This window comes from Ips typographus, linkage group LG2, assembly GCF_016097725.1.
Source record: "Ips typographus isolate SLU linkage group LG2, UJ_Ityp_2.0, whole genome shotgun sequence".
NCBI lineage: Eukaryota > Metazoa > Arthropoda > Insecta > Coleoptera > Curculionidae > Ips > Ips typographus.
In genome coordinates, this window is record NC_138423.1 from 26,142,772 (window position 1) to 26,160,300 (window position 17,529).

At 32.8% G+C, this 17,529-nt stretch overlaps 1 protein-coding gene across 1 annotated transcript in view; it reads right to left on the reverse strand.

Annotated features, from left to right (window-relative positions):
• Window positions 1-439: 439 nt before the first annotated feature.
• Window positions 440-17,529, reverse strand: part of qsm (Zona pelucida superfamily protein qsm) — a 73,072-nt gene continuing 55,982 nt past the window's right edge. The window contains exons 3-7 of the mRNA XM_081972883.1: window positions 16,711-16,865; window positions 12,842-13,072; window positions 6,460-6,607; window positions 1,391-1,611; window positions 440-1,301 (exon numbers count right to left, since the gene is read on the reverse strand). Coding sequence (XP_081829009.1) covers window positions 1,142-1,301; window positions 1,391-1,611; window positions 6,460-6,607; window positions 12,842-13,072; window positions 16,711-16,865 — 915 coding nt within the window. The 3' untranslated portion in view covers window positions 440-1,141. The remainder of the gene's footprint in view (window positions 1,302-1,390; window positions 1,612-6,459; window positions 6,608-12,841; window positions 13,073-16,710; window positions 16,866-17,529) is intronic.

Sequence of the window (17,529 nt, forward strand, 5' to 3'; positions counted from 1 at the left end):
TTGAAAAAAGTTCAGGTGGCTCAAGTTTAACTGTAAAAAGAAGTAATATTACGCTTTGTATTGCAGGTGAGGTTTAATATTTCAAATCCTTATCGTATTACGAAACTTTCCCACTTTAAAGAAGAATCAAATACGACTCTCTCAAAGCAATGTAATTTCTTTTAACTAATCCATTATAAGGTTGCCCCGCTTACCTCGAAAAAACCACTTTATTAATTTATAATTCTAATTAAGGTAAAAAGCTTTGTAATTAGCGACTTTAATTGGAAAAGCCAAGTTCCTGTTAAGTTTCGTTTTCCGAAAACCGCATCTGCAACTGATTGTTTCCCTATAATGACTTGTCAGTAACCAACTAGCAACGTCAGCCCTTCTACACGTAACCCTTGAAACTGTATACAACTTAATTGCAAACTGTTGGTCTAGGAAATAAAACTCATAATTTGATATTTGTTGTTACAAAATATATTAAAGTTATTGTAATAATTAATATAATTCGACTAGTATTAGTATTACCTCATTATCGAAATAAGTAAGGTAAAAACTATCTAGCAATGAGACGAGTAAAAATTACAGTAATAGTAAAGTTTAAGCTTAATCCTACTACTAAAGAGATTAAAATACACTGGCAGTAGAGTTATTTAAAGACGTTGAAATTTACAAGACGTTTTGTGGAAAAAAGAAAATTGCTCTTTACATAAAAGTGGTGCTTAAAAAAAATGAAATTATCATTATTTACAGGGTTCATGTAAAACCCGGTATACTTTATTATCACAGACGTATATACAAAATATAAAAAATAAATACAAACACTCGTTTATGTACATAAGTTGGACTTGGGGCTGAACAAATTGTCTAACTTTTAAATTGCCAGTTTGTTATTTTTGTTATACTATATGAATAATTATTAGTACACCCTGATTAGGATTTTTATACCAGTTCCATTTTTGGCAAAATAACAACTTAAAATTTCAAATTTTTATTAAAGCCGTTATCCGGATTAAACGGTTTCAGTTTTCCGGGCACGTGGAACGGCGTACAAAAAAAGAGCCGGAACTCTGTCCATTTTCCTTCCAGTCCGAGCCAATTTTGTTAAATTAAAAAGCAAAGTCGCTATACATTCGGATTTATGCGTTCGTTTAATTTATATAAAGACCAGTCTCAGCATAGCTAACGTTACTAGACCAGAATTCCAAAACATTACGTTGGCTGTAGAAGCCGCATCACCCATTATCGAAGTGTATTTCTGTTCCTCCTTTACTTCGCTGATTAGTTGCGGTTTTCCGTTGATATTCTTGAACAATCTGGAAAGGTTTCGCAATAAGAAAACGACGTGCAATCAGGCTGAACGAAGCCATCAAAGGCAGCGAAAACTTTTTTCATAAAAACTCACCGGACGTCGTCAGTTTTCTGGTCGCCGACGATCAATTTTTTGTTGTTGTACATTTTCGTTTGGTTTTTCACGATTTCCTCCAAGTTTTCCGAGTCGTCGTCGTAGTTGACTTTTATGAAAGACGTGATGGTCACTTCGAAGATTTTGTTCGGATCTGGAGGTAGAGTGGCTACTGCTCTTTTCCTACGTCCGTACCCAATTGAACCGTCACTACATTCCACCTGAAAACATTATCAAAGTTTCATTCAAAAAACGTATAAAAAGATAAATTTATGCGTATCAAGTCACATAATTTGACAGTTTAACATTATTGGATTTTGGACAGTTTTTAGTTACCATCATTAACTTTAATTTTTCTTCTGGGAGCTATATTGAATTTTGTTTTACGATTTTGCGAAAATATACAGGTGTGGTAAATCCAAAACCGACCATAGGAAAACCGTGTAACGGACAGAGAAACGTAGATAATTGCATGCGCGGGACAAAGACAGAAAACGAAAAAAAAATCAAGTAGGCCATATTTTCAGCGCGCTGTTGCCAAACGCCAAGTATCACCAATATCGTCGACAAAATTAATTTTTGCGTTTGGCAACAGCGCGCTGAAAATATGGCCTACTTGATATTTTTTTCGTTTTCTGTCTTTGTCCCGCGCATGCAATTATCTACGTTTCTCTGTCCGTTACACGGTTTTCCTATGAACGGTTTTGGATTTACCACACTGTATAGGTATATTTAAAAGTATTGTAGATAGTAATTGATAATATTTCTGAAAAGCGGCCCCAAGTTTTCGAATATGTTAATTTGAAGAACGGTAAAACTTTTTTTGAATCTTAACCTAGATTTAAAAGAAACAAATAAGCAACCAAATGGGCATTTGTAAAATTGTGAAATGATACAACACCGTAATCAGTGAAAAAAACTGCAAATCGAAAAAAAAAATGAAAATTTTGTCAGAAAATGCCATTTTTCCAATTTTTTGCGCATTTGTGCATAGGAATCATGGAGCAAAATAAGAATTTGCCAAAATTACACTTTTGACCAAAAATGTAATTTTTTCAGTTTTTGAAAGGTTTGTAACATTTTAATTTGAACTCCAATCAATTTCAATCAATCGTCATTAGGAAAAGGATAAAAAATACTACAAAATAAGCCAAAACTCGCCTCTCTAGCTCTTCATGTTACCGAGATACTGTAATCACTCAAAAAGTAGTTGAAAAAGACCTCTAATACCCCATTCCTTCAATTTTTTTGAAAACTGAATAATTTGAAGTTGCTTTTTTTGTGCATATTTTTCCTGATTTAAGGTCCTTTCGCAAAAATATGCTCCTTGCTGTGCATTGGAACATTTTAAAGCAAAAAATCAAAAATTAGGACCAAAAATTATATTTTTCTAATTTTGGCATATAAAGTGAAACTTTTCAAAACTGATTAGAATGACAAATCGTTTTACTTTTCGTAACTAGTTACGAAAAGTATCACTTTATGTAACTAGTTATGGAAAGTTCATTTCATCACTCCCTGTTTTTATGCATTTTCGTAGAAACATATGGGCGACATCCATCATAACATGTCGTTGTCACAGTTTATACAAGGTGCTATGAAAGTGAATATTTGTGTTAAATCACTTTAAAGGATGGTTTTCACAGCTTTTTGGTCAAAATTAGAAAAAATTATGTATGCAACACGTTTCGAAAATGTCTTATTGTGTAACTCATTCAAATTGTAGGACCTCGCTGCGCTCGCCCTACAAACTCGTTACACAAAATCGAACTTTTCGTAACTGATTACATAAATAGCAATTTTTTTTGTTTTTCTATGTGTTTTCAGGACTTTGTCAATGACTTTAAGTTTCCTACAATAAAGCTACTTTTTTGATTGGTTTGATTGATCGGCAACTCCAATAGGCAAACCAAAAAATTACAAAATGTAATTTTATTATAATTTAACCAACTCTGTATCTCTTAGTGTTTTCGAGATTCCTATACTTACTAGTATAATGTCAAATACAGTGAAAATGTCTGAATTTCCTTTGCTCTTCTTCGTGCTAGCGTTTACACCTGAATATACCAACTCAAAAATATGTGAGTTATCTGTTTATTTAAGGAATTACCCGCAAATATAAAAAATTTGACGATAAGGGCTTCGGAATAAACGTGGCCCTTAAATGGGGGAAGCGAACATGATAAATGGGACGCACAAGACATATTTTAATAGCTCAACTTCAAAGAGGCTCTCCTAACTTATGTATTGTGACTAGATCGGATATTACGTTACGATTATTGCCTGAAAAGGTTTATTTGAGTACTGCGGAATGCTTTCAGCAAAAATCTATATAGCTCCTTTAACCTAGCCCCATCATGCTTTGATAACCTGAGGGCTTAACAGTCGTGCTTTTTCCCAGCATGTCAATATTTAAACTCGTCCCCTTGTAATTGGCTGTCGAGAACCGCAAAAAAAGCTACAGAAACCCTAAGGGTGTGTTTTTAATTTGCCCTTAAATGTTTTTACTTAATTAGCGTTTTTCCTGCCAAAGGGCCAAATTACATTTAAATTAAACGTTTTATTATTCTCGTTAGGTCGGAAACTGAAATTCGAGACAAAGTCTAGTTAATATTTAATTGTTAACAAACGTACAAAAACAAGCAATTTCAAAATGAAACTCTTTTAATTATTCAATTGCTATGTATACATAGTATGCTTTCTTGAATTTGTTAATAAAAATGTCAAACCTTTATAGCTATTTATGTTCCAAGGGAGTTAGAGAGAACACAATGACCTGTTTCCCTAACGCCTGTGCTTCATACAATGTTTTATGTTTCATCTAATTCAGCAATTTACTTACTGTTTCTGGCATTGAAAATTTTAGAAAATATAAAGAAAGAGAATATAAAAGAAAATGCAACAAAAGCTAACGAAAGTGTATTACCTAAAAAGTCAAGAGCATCCTAGGATAGGGAATACAAAGTTTTTATAGCATGGAATAATAAAACTGGCGTTATAAGCGGGCGTTATGATAACGCCCTCAGGTTGTTATAGACACTATAACCTACACCGTTTCCAAGGTATTATGTATTAATAATAGATAGTTAGCATTTTCAGTAATTTTAATTAGAAATTAATAATTTTGGATAAAGAAGCACACTATTTGTTTAATAATCCAATTCATATCTCTAGAAGTTTTTGCCAGTTTGGCGATTAAAAGCCATTTACAAAATTTATTGTAAAATTTTTAAAAAGTGTTTACTTTTAATTCTTTTGTTTTAATTTCAACAACTTCTTTAGATCTTTTCCGGAAAAAATACGGGATTAGAAAAATTACACTTAAAACTACCCAATTTAAGTAAAAACTTAACCAAAAAATAATAATCAAAATAAAATCATACGTTTTATCGTAAATCTTCGTGTTTGGTAATTTTAATAGAAAATAATGGTATCAGAGCATTAAATTCAAAATTTGAATGAGTTAGCAGAAATGGTGAGGGTTGAATGGGAGGCAATTCCCCAAAATTAACACATTTGATTATTATTTTGTATGATTTTTTTAATCCACCCTGTAGAACGCGGCTCATAAATGTTTACCTAAAGAGGGTAAATTGAAATGTAATTTTGCTTATCTCATTTTGCTGACAAAAGACTTTTGTCATCTAGTGAGTAGATTTTCAATTCCTGATTGATAAAAATTTTTTAAATTATGAAACCAACATAATTTTGTAATTTGGTCGACTTGAAACGGAGGGGTGTTATAGACAAAATTGTCACCCCGTAAAAGTTTCACGAAGCAGTTCTCTTAGTTTATTTCTGCTTCTGGAAACAGTTTAACTTTATAGTGTGAACTTGCAATTTGTCTTGACTTTCCGAAAGTTTGAAATTGAAATGTTCCTTATTAAGTTTTAGTTCAATTAAAGTTTTATTTGGTTCAGTGAATAAGACAGTCTTATCAAAGCATTATTTTGGTTTGTCAAAACATGATAATATTTTTTTTTTGTAAATTTCTGGTCAGTAATCAATATTTCATTGGTAGTTCATGAAAAGGTCTCCAACGTGCTATTTGCATTGATTTAGTAGTGAAATATTCAGAAGAGAAAAGTGGGTATATTTTGCAGCACACCATATTTTTCAATCAAAAAATTCCACTAAAACTGTATTTAAGATAGACTGGAACTCATAAAAACTATGAACTATAAAGTGACACAATTTTCGAATTGAAATTTCTCAAAAACTGAAAAAGTTAGAAAATTCGCTCAACCGACATTTCGTAACATTTTTCATCCTCTTTCTAATGATATAAAAAAAATCTAGATTGGAGTGCAAATTGCAGCTTCACAAGGCTTCAAACTTGGCAACAACGCTGCAAACTCACAAAAGTGACACAATTTTCGAATTGAAATTTCTCAAAAAGTGAAAAAGTTAGAAAATTCGCTCAACCGACATTTTGTAACATTTTTCATCCTCTTTCTAATAATATATAAAAAATCTAGATTGGAGTGCAAATTACAGCTTAACAAGGCTTCAAACTTGGCAACAACGCTGCAAACTCAAAAAAAGTGACACAATTTTCGAATTGAAATTTCTCAAAAACTGAAAAAGTTAGAAAATTTGCTTAACCGACATTTTGTAACATTTTTCATCCTCTTTCTAATGATATATAAAAAATTTAGATTGGAGTGCAAATTACAGCTTCACAAGGCTTCAAACTTTAATTTAATGAAAAAACTAAACATCTGGCAACGAGGCGCGTTAAACGTCAATGACGTATATTGCCTTCTACTATAGTTTCTACTATACTTACTTTTTGCACTTTTACAGGAATAGACTGTTATACCTAGATATTATGTCCTGATTGTGTGTTATAGCGCTACCGGTTAAGAAGCTCCGTTCAAGAGTAAAACAAGCAAGAAAATAGTATGCACAGTCATGAAGAAGCGTCTCGTCACGTAGCAGGGTCAAGTATAGTAGATATTGCCAATCAAATATTCATAGCAAAACGTGCGATTTACGGCACGAGAATGGAAACGACAAATTTAACGATTTTGATGTTCTCGGCAATTTTTTTCGTTGATAATACTCACCCCTTTGCATCGGTCCAGGCAAACGTTGACCGTTCCTTTAAACTGCACGTAAGTGGATTCGGGAAATTTGAAAGCTCGAAATTTCGCCACCAGGTTGTCGCCATCGATCGTGTTGAAATTCTCGAACAGATACGGATCAGCCGAACACCTGCAATTAAAAGTGTTTTTGTAGTTTTGGGATTTATAGGATAATTTCCGCACTTTTAGCTATCTCTCCGACTAATAGAGATTTGTTTAGACTGAGTTAAAACTACTAGAGCGCAGTTAAGCCTTCAAGGCCCTAAATCAACGTCGAAACTGGACTTTATCGGCACGAAAAACAACGTCAAGCATTTAGGCACTGTGTTGTAAATGAAAATATAAATCACAAAGGCGAAAGACAATCTAAAATTCATGACACCCCTTCGATAGTGCAGAGAATGTTTTACTTACTGCCAGGAAAATTTCATTATGCTTTTCAATGAGAGGATGCATTTTTTGCAGTTAAGAACGTCAAAAATAGACTGCTTTTTATGAATAAATCAAAACAAAAACCCGGATTACTGCCACGTTCTGTGCTCACTTTATTCAAAAACTAAATAGCTAATTACGAGGCAGAGATTTGCACAACAACAAAACACCGGAAAGTGCAATTTCAGCATTGGGAACGATAAAATTGTATACGGAAATCCTTACGAAAACAAATCGATATCGCATCGCCATAAGTAATCGGAGTCCTTCGGGTTTAAACCGGCTCCAGAAAGCAAATATTATTAAGCCAAAGATTTATCCGGGCCCGGGGATTATAACTGTGGCGTTTCAAAACGTCCCACCCCTCGTTTTTGGACTTTATCCAAACTTTTACCAAAGAAATGGCCCCCTTTCTACGACCAGAAACTTGCGCGTAATTCCCCCGGAATGCAATATAAATTACCATTCATACGGGGGGGGTATACTCTATTTACGGATTTTATATGTCACGACTGCGGGAAAATAATAGACTCAACCACAATCCCGTTTCAGTTTCTGGCTTTTTGAGTTATTCGTCTTGACTGGCGTTTGTTTCTTATAGTGAGAAAGTTTCGTAATTTAAGTAAGACTGCCGGGAAATACTAATTTATTATGCACTTTCTTGGGTTTGGATTGTGTGACAGTAAATAATACCGAACATAACATAAAGTGGTGGTTGTATTCATTTGAGAAAATGGTTATCAAATAAATTATGAAAAAAGTTACAAGATGGTTGACAGAAACCATATTTTATACCACTTTTCTATTTTTTTACTCCTACTATTTGAAATGGTGTTCAAGCAAGCCAAAAGTGGGAATGTTCAGCTTTGACCTCTAACAAAAGATCAAAATAAAAGTGAATTAGAAAATGTCATTGACAATGCCATAAGAAAAAACATAACCTCAATTTATTGCCATCATATGGCTCACTTATGGCAATAAAATTCGAGTTTTCTGAAAGACAAGAATTTCAGGCTAGCCACAGTACTACAAAGCAATTTTTAGACTAATTTAAGTTAAAAAGACACCAATCAGCCGATTTTTAGTTAGGAGCACAAAAAAATTGAACTTAAACAATTTCAGACTTAGAAAGCAGTTTGTTCCAGTATTGCTCAAAAAGATTTCAAATCCATTTCAATAATCAAAAATAAAACTTAAAAAGTCTAGTTTCAGAGTAGAAAAGGTGCCAATTGTTTACAGTACAGAAAATCATATTTTCATGATCAAGATTAGCAAGTCAATCAATTTCATAACCTTTTAGCCAGTTGCATTCGCCTATTTATTTGATTTCCAAAACTGTTAGGGAATACATAGAATATAGGATAGTAGAGAAGAATAGAATGTTTGTCTAATACAACGTCCACTTGAACAGCGCAAATCGAGAATAAATAAAATCAATTGGAACAAATACAAATGCTTTTAAATGTATTACACACAGCGATAAGGGATACGAGTTTGTTAACTATATGTCCAGTTTTAAATGTCAATAATTCACCAATCCATAGCCAATTAAAAAATGACATTCATTATGTCATTTTCCTGAAAAGTGCTTCCTAAGGAAAATACAGCCCTTCAAATTTCTGTTTAAAAAATCGTTTTTTTTTTGTCATAACTGTCAAACCGTTGGAGCAATATTGGTCAAATTTGGAACAAGCACTTTATTACACGTTATTACAGTCAAAGACCCAAAACTAACCCAACCCAAGTTAAAAATTGTCTTGGAAACGGAAAATTCACTTAAGAAGTTTAAAAAATATTATTGTAGCCAGTTTTCATAGTTTCCAGACAAACTAAAAGACTTTAGTTTTGAAAATTGACTTTTCATGCAAATCGAGAGACTTTAATACTAAAAATTGACTTGTAGACATAAAAACTACTTTTTCAAGAATTTGTTACTACAAATTCATACATTTAAACCTTAAAAATTGACTTGAACCCCAAAATGTGACTGAACTAATGAAAAGTGACATCAGAAGCTTAAAAATTTGAAGTAAGTTTTCATAATTTTAAGACAAATTTCAATATTTTAGTCTTGAAAATAGTCTTAGATGCAGGACATTGACATTAGATTCATGAAATTTGTCTTGAAAACGAACTTTTCGTGCTTTTTACTTTGCTTTTCATTTTCTTCGAATTCTGGACTATTTTTAGTGCTTCAAAATTGCTTTCAGCTTGGAAAATCGAGTTTCAAGACTATCTTCACCAAGTTATTGACATAGCAAACTTAAAAAACAATTTTTACATTCTTCATAGACTTAAAATGGCATTCCAAGCTTTGTCTAGACACCTCAGTGCTAAAAATTCGGGTATTTCTTAATAAACTAGACTGTTTTTAGTGTTTTAAGGCTGTTTTCAGTGCCTCAAATCGAGTTTCAAGACTATCTTTACAAAGTTTTTGACTTATCAGGCCTAAAAGCCAGTTTGTACACTGTCCATAGTCTTGAAAATGTCATTTCAAGCTTCTTCACCATTAAATTGACTTCTACACTCACAGGTACAATAAATTGTAGCATCTCTAAGAAATTCAGACTGTTTTTAGTGTTTTTTAAGACTGAAAAATCGAGTTTAAGACTATTTCCAAAAGAAGTATTCCCTTCAGTAATAGAAATAAAAACATTTGGTACCAAATGCTACGATATTAGTCTTGAGAACTAATTTTTAGAAATAAAATAGTCCGAAAATGTAATTTACTTCTAGACTTGTTCCAGTCCAGAAAATTAAGTTGTACACCAATTAAAGTCCTGAAAATAGACTTTGGGAGTCTTTTTAGTCCTAGTAAAGTGAGTTCTAGCCCTAAAAGTCAACTTTTAGATTATTTTTAGTAGTAAAAAATAAGTTTCATGCACAATATAATCTTTGTCTTGATTTCCAGACTGTTTTTAGTTCTTGAAATCCAGTTTCAGACACTCGGATGGCTCACCAGGATGGCAGACTGAGAAAACAAATTATAAGACTATTCCTAGTAGCAAATAGCAAGTTTTTAGACTATTCAGTACAAATTTGGACTCTTACAAGTCTTGAATGTTCAGTATTACACTATAAAACGATTTTTTAAATTGAAATTTGGACTGTATCTTCCTTAGGAAACGTTTTTCAGAAAAATTACATAATGCAAGTCAACTTATTTCTTGATTGGCTATTGATTGGTGAATTATTGACACTTAAAACTGGACCACCCTGTATAAATTATAGGTATTATTTTTGATTAACAAGTCTTGAATCATTAATAGTTTCATTACTTGGACTAAACCATATTTGAGTATTTTTTCACTTTGTATCTCAGTTACTTGATAATAAAAAATCACTTAAAACTTCATACCAAAACACAGTTGATGTTATTATTAAAATTGAATTTTGCGGTTTGGAAATGTCCGTATGTTACATGATAGACCGGTAGTCCACATCGATAATCCGCATGCGAAAATGGAAAAATTTGGTCTGATTGTGATTAATATGGGAAGTTGATATTTGGCCCGTCAAAACGATAATTAATGATCGGTTGGTTATCAGAAAAAGTTCGCCTCGATCAGATAGAGGCGCTAACAACTAATGGGCGATAATAAATTTCAGATGTGAGCTGTTAATTGAATAGGAAAGTGTATTTTTCCCGGTCTGCCCAGAGGGGCGATTGATGTTAACCCGCAATGATAAGGGTGCGGTTTTTATTTCAGCCGGAAGAAAACGGAATGTGGGCAGTTGGTGGTATTTCTCTGAACGAAAAAAGTGTGGGAGAGGACAGAATGGAAAAAACATTCAAGTGTTTCAATTCCAGCGAATACGGAATTTATGCGCTTAATAAAAATTCTGCCAACGTACCTCGCTTCATCCACTCTATCCAAATATTAAACGTGACACTTTTGGACTTCCGTAATGGAGTTTTAACCGACAGAATTGATGAATGCATCGAACTCTTTTTTTTTATTACCTTTTAACATGTTTATCCCACTCGTTGATTATGATTACGGAAAATACCCGGAAGAGTAAAAATCACCCTTTCCGAATCATATTCGGGATATTTCCCAGGCGGAATTTTCCATATTCAATATATTCCCACATGAAAATACACAGATAGGACGACGCCGCGAAAATAACGTTTTATTGACTAGGAAATTTCACCCCCTCGGCAAAAAGCCATAGGGAATCTTTCGTCGTCCTTGGCTTCTATTTATCTCCCAGTTCTTATTGGAGTCCATCCAACTATCTTAGTTTTCAGGCTTCGGTAACAGTTAGCTCGCAAATGATAGTGTGCATTAGTGACTTTTTATGGTTTTGCGCTTTGGAAAACAGTATTTCAGTTGAATTGAAAAAACCAGTTTGACAAATAGAGAAAACTACCAAATTAGGTTATTTTAATAAGACTACACCATTTACACATGTAGTTTAGAAAGCGTCAGTTGAATTTTAGAAACCATAAGATGGATTTAAAAAATATCACTTGTATTTCAGAAAAGGTACTTTCAATTTTAGAATAATAACTTTGATTTTCGAAATTGCAATTTGTATTTCAGATTAGTCACTTGTATTATACAGGGTGATAAGTTGACATTCATTATGTCATTTTCCTGAAAAGTGCTTCCTAAGGAAAACACAGTCCTTCAAATTTCTGTTTAAAAAATCATTTTTTTTTTGTCATAACTGTCAGACGTTGGAGCAATATTGATCAAATTTGGAACAAGCACTTTATTACACGTTATAACGGTCAAAGACCCAAAACTAACCTAACCCAACTTAAAAATTGTCTTGGAAACGGAAAATTCACTTAAGAAATTTAAAAAATATTATTGTAGCCAGTTTTTATAGTTTCCAGACAAACTAAAAGACTTTAGTTTTGAAAATTGAATTAAAAAAGATAAAAATTTCAGAAGCTTAAAAATTGTGTTTGTAACCAGTTTTCATGCAAATCGAGAGACTTTAATACTAAAAATTGACTTGAAGACATAAAAACTACTTTTTTAAGAATTTGTTATAACAAATTCATACATTTAAACCTTAAAAATTGACTTGAACCCCAAAATGTGACTGAACTAATGAAAAGTGACATCAGAAGCTTAAAATTTGCATTTGAAGTAAGTTTTCATAATTTGAAGACAAATTTCAATATTTTAGTCTTGAAAATAGTCTTAGATGCAGGACATTGACATTAGATTCATGAAAATTGTCTTGAAAACGAACTTTTCGTGCTTTTTACTTTGCTTTTCATTTTCTTCGAATTCTGGACTATTTTTAGTGCTTCAAAACTGCTTTCAGCTTGGAAAATCGAGTTTCAAGACTATCTTCACCAAGTTATTGACATAGCAAACTTAAAAAACATTTTTTACATTCTTCATAGACTTAAAATGGCATTCCAAGCTTTGTCACTATTAAATCGACTTCTAGACACCTCAGTGCTAAAAATTCGGGTATTTCTTAATAAACTAGACTGTTTTTAGTGTTTTAAGGCTGTTTTCAGTGCCTCAAATCGAGTTTCAAGACTATCTTTACAAAGTTTTTGACTTATCAGGCCTAAAAACCAGTTTGTCCACTGACCATAGTCTTGAAAGTGTTATTTCAAGCGTCTTCACTATTAAATTGACTTCTACACTCATAGGTGAAATAAATTGTAGCATCTCTAAGAAATTCAGACTGTTTTTAGTGCTTTTTAAGACTGAAAAATCGAGTTTAAGACTATTTCCAAAAGTCAAGTTTCTTCAGTAATAAAAGTACAAAATTTTGGTACCAAATGCTACAATAATAGTCTTGAGAACTAATTTTTAGAAATAAAATAGTCCGAAAATTTAATTTACTTCTTGACTTGTTGAAAGTTGAAGAAAATAATGAGTTTAACTAAACTATTCCAGCAAATTGTAACACTTTTCACACTAATAGAGAAAAATTTACTTTTGAAAAAACTTACCCATTGTAAATTATAGTTTCTTCCTGAGCTTTAGTGTCCGACACCTTCATGTGAGTTACCAATAGTCCATAAATGGACGTAGAGGCAGGATCCAGTGAAATTTCCATTTGTAGCGGAGTTCCAGGGGACACGTTCAGTTCACCGGTTACTAGTTTTCCAGCTTGGCGCACACCCACGGTAATATTAGGCTGAGGAGCCATTCCTATCAGACTAGTCGTGGTTTCCAAGTCTCTGCAAAAATTACGCATTCATTTAGCCAGTAATTCCGTATTATAAAACGTAAAAGAAAACAATCGAATTTTCCATTTTGCGCTGGCGAAATGACGTCGTCAAATATCCAATTTGCTTTATTGGACATCTTCGCCGGAATAAACCGAATGAGGCCATTAAATAAACACAGAGTTACTGCTGCAAATTATATAGAAATACATTTCACCAAGACTAGCCGTTTTTTAAAACTTGACGGCGACATGGAGTGTCTAGCTTTAAAAATTATACCCCTTTGTTTTGGTATAAAATGGCGTCGCCACGTCCAGAGTTACATAAAATGCATAAAGAACTGAAATTGATGTGATAAACTAGATTTCTGTCATGACTTTTTTCAAATTCTATAGCGGAACGTTATGTAGTAATCATTCTTAAATCGAACAACTTCCGAAGAAATGAAAATTAACCACCTTTCTGGTAAAGAATCTAAAAGCTTTGAGGGCGCAATTCAAAGTCGACAAAAATCCTAACTTTTTCCTTTTCCGGTCGCCATTTAGATTCAACATCGAGTCGAGTTTCAACAGAAATTACTTAAAGTGAATGAAAGTTTTTAATTCGTGGAACAAGTTTAAATTATACAACTTTAAATTAAAATGAACCGGGACGAGCCTTTATTAAGACCACCGTTTTGTTCTGAATCCGATCAAAATTTAGCGAGGCGCCAGTCAAATGACCCAATTTTCGGTCGATTGTTCTTTTTTCCACCACGAAGCTCTAATCGACTTTCTAATTAAATACAGTTTTAGTTTGGAAACTGTAGAAAATGGATACATTTTGATGTTACGATAGGCAGTTTCGTGGTTTTTTTTTTAGATATTTCTTACTACTCCTACAGGGATATTGGTTCATTTCTTAACAATTTGTTAGTAATACAGAATCTTAGACTTTCCACAACTGTACGATATGAAATAGACCAATCATGAACGCAAACAAAATAATTCTTCTGATTGTTATCCTCACTGACAGTTGGCATCAAATCATTGCATTTTGGCTTATGTTTTGAGGTAATGTAAAACCCGTTCAAGTTTCAGTTAGTGTTCAATTAAAGAACAAAACCATCTACTTTATTATATGAAAAAGCAAACAAACTTACAATTTACAATGAATCAAATCACCGCCTACTATACTAGAAAGCCTAGAAGGTGCTTGTCAAAAATTTCAATATGGCGGAAATAGTGGTGACAATTTGCGTTTGTTTGTATTGTGGAAATTGAGTTTTTTGAGGATTAGATGAATTTTTACGGTTTAAAATCAAAACTTGAGGTTATTTGCGTAAGTTATTTTTGTTTGCTGCCGTTCAAAAGTTTTTCAAACCACATTGTAACAGCAATTCAAAAAAAAACCCAACCGTGTCAGGTTTTTTACTTTACATAAAACCAGATCTAACTCAACAGTGGTTGAACACTTTGAAGTGGGATGATTTTACTCCAACACTACACTCAATGGTAGTTAAAAGTGCTTTCTAGTACAGTAAACGCCGCCATTAAAAGTGACATTTTAGGCTTTCTAGTATAGAGGGCGCTGATCAAATACATTCAACACCTCAACATAAAAGACGAAGTTAATCAGCTGTCAACCGGTCAAATTTTGACTGCGTCAAAAGTGATAATGTAAACACGGAAACGTTTCAAACATTGAGTGTTTATTTTTGTGAAATTTGGTAAGTAATTCCAATTAGTCGTAGAAAAAATAGCCTGGAAAACTCGGGAGAATTGTCCATATCGTCCTCGTGTGATATAGACATCTTATTCACCCTTGTTGTACTCGTACACTATTTACTTAACATCTGGACTGTTTTTTCAGGTTTGTTAAACAAAATAGCGATAAGTAGAAAATAATTTAAAATAGCGTGAAAGCATATGGAAATATCCAATTCTAGTGCAAGTGTAAATGTGTAAATAATATGTTTAAAGAGAGTTTTAAGAGCATTTGAAAGGTGCTTCTACACCATTTACACATGTAGTTTAGAAAATATCACTTGGATTTTAAAAATATAAGTTGGATTTTAGAATCTATCACTTGTATTTCATTATCGTAAATTTGGTTTTAGAAAACGTAAGTTGTATTTCAGATTCGTCACTTGTATTTCAAAAAAGGTCACTTGTATTTTAGAGCGCGATATTTCAATTTCAGATTTTTTTGTGTTTCTATGTGGTTATTAGTTTATTGTTTTTTTTTTTTAATATCACTTGAAGCAAAAAAACCCGCCCATCGGGAGTATTAATTTATATAAAATATACAGGGTGTCCCGTAACTATATGACAATCTCTCGGGGGCATACAGGGGAAGTCAAAATAGTACGATTTGGTCATATAATTTTTTTTAAAGTCATTCCCAAGGGAAATATCGAGCCCCAAAGAACTGCCTTCCAATTAACGTTTTTGGCCGTAACTTTTGAAACACTTTGTGTATTGTAAGGATTATTGGGTTTAATGTTTTATTGAAAGATAGTTTCTATTTGACATGAAAACCAGGTATCTTGTCTTCGAAAGGCAGGAACTAACTGGACCTAAGACACAATTTGCTTAAACTTTGACAGATGCCATTATTTTCAGGTGCAAACGCCATTAATGTATATACTCTTGACATTTTTATCGAAAAATTGTACTTTTCCTTTATTTCGATAAAATAAACGGTTTTCGAGATAAATCGATTTTTCATTGAACTGCTTAAACCACAATGTTATTAAAAATATTCGTTTAACTATTTACTTTTTTTGCTCAACTTTAATTTTCCAAATTACAAATGACCATGTCTAAAATCCAACTGCTCTTTTCTATAATACAAGTGACTAATCTGAAATACAAATTGCAATTTCGAAAATCAAAGTTATTATTCTAAAATTTAAAGTAGGACGTTTTCTGAAATACAAGTGATATTTTCTAAATCCATCTTATGGTTTCTAAAATTCAACTGACGCTTTCTAAACTACATGTGTAAATGGTGCAGACACTATTTTGAAAGCTTTTGAATTTCTATAGGGTTTGGGATACTTTTTTTAGACTTCGGACAGCTTCTGGACTGCTTTAGAAGCAATTGGAAATCTTAGACCGTTATAGGAATTCTTGGATGTTTTTAAACTACTCTAGAATCATACGGAAGCTTTTAGATTGTTTTAGGCTAGTTTAAGATAAGCAGTTGTTTTAAAACGTGGCTAAATGACATATTTTTATGTATTTTTTAAGCTAGCGTTATAGCAATATTATTACGTAAAGAACTGTAATAAATTTATCCAGAAATTGTACGTTAAAGAATGACACTATTAATATCGAGTTATTAAGCATAAAAATTTCATTTCCTGTAATTTACTACCAAGTTGTTAGAAGTAAGTTTAGAAACAATGATATTTGTAGGTGTCTGGGTAATTCCGCAAAATGCGTGAAGCAGCAAAGATTAAAACCGATAACTCACGTTGTAAAACATGTTGCAGCGTTCTGGTTTAATCACAAAAGTAAAATTCCTAACCAATTTAGTAACTAAATTGAGTATAAATTATCTGACTTGGCTATCATTCTGTTGACAAAGGACCAGCGTTAGCTGCATAGCGCTGATATCAAAATAAATCGATTGTTTCAGTAGAATTACTGAAAATGGCTACTTACATGGGTTCCTCGAATCCAGGTGGAAAAACTTGTCTGCGTGCAATCACGTGATCCTTTTCCACCGAACATTTCACGTGCAGAGTTTCTCTAGTGCCCGGTTTGTTGTCGGCTTCCATATTTTCGACGACGAGGGTTTGATAATATATTTTCTTGCCCTGCAAAACAACGGGGACAATTTAGGCGGTGACACGTCCAAACCAATCTAAATCGTTTCCAATATGATATATTTCCAGTGTCACAATTTTAGGGTTTTTTTTTGGGGAAAAATGCTTGCAGTGTAAATGAAGTGAATTTTGTCAGAATCGGCTATAACAACGATATCAAAATATAGTTTTCAAGTCAGCTGACGAGGGTTGTGAGAGGTCGTAATGCCGAGCGGCAGCTGCAAAACAAATTTATCACGTGAAACACAAAACGAATTATGTGATATATTACGAGAAAAGCGACCTTTCGTCTTTTGAGGTCTGGCAAAAACCCTGCTAGCAGCTATAGCCGATTTGTGCCCCGAAAGGGAGAAATGCTAATTAAGCAATGAAATCGGAAAGATGGAGATTTCCGAAAGACGTTGACAGTTCTAATTTGAATCCGGTGTTTATTTTGACACCGGATTTGAGTTTCTGAGGTCCAAATAATTATCACAGGAATTACATTGAGATAGTACCAATTTGTTTTGAAAATCTGATATTACAAAGTATGAATATTATTTTAAAAGAAAATTAAAAATATCTCTAAAAACCAAAAATTTCTAAAATCTAAATTTTATTTTATTAAGGCAATGATTACGCAACTTTTCTTCCATTTAACCAAAACTGTATCTCT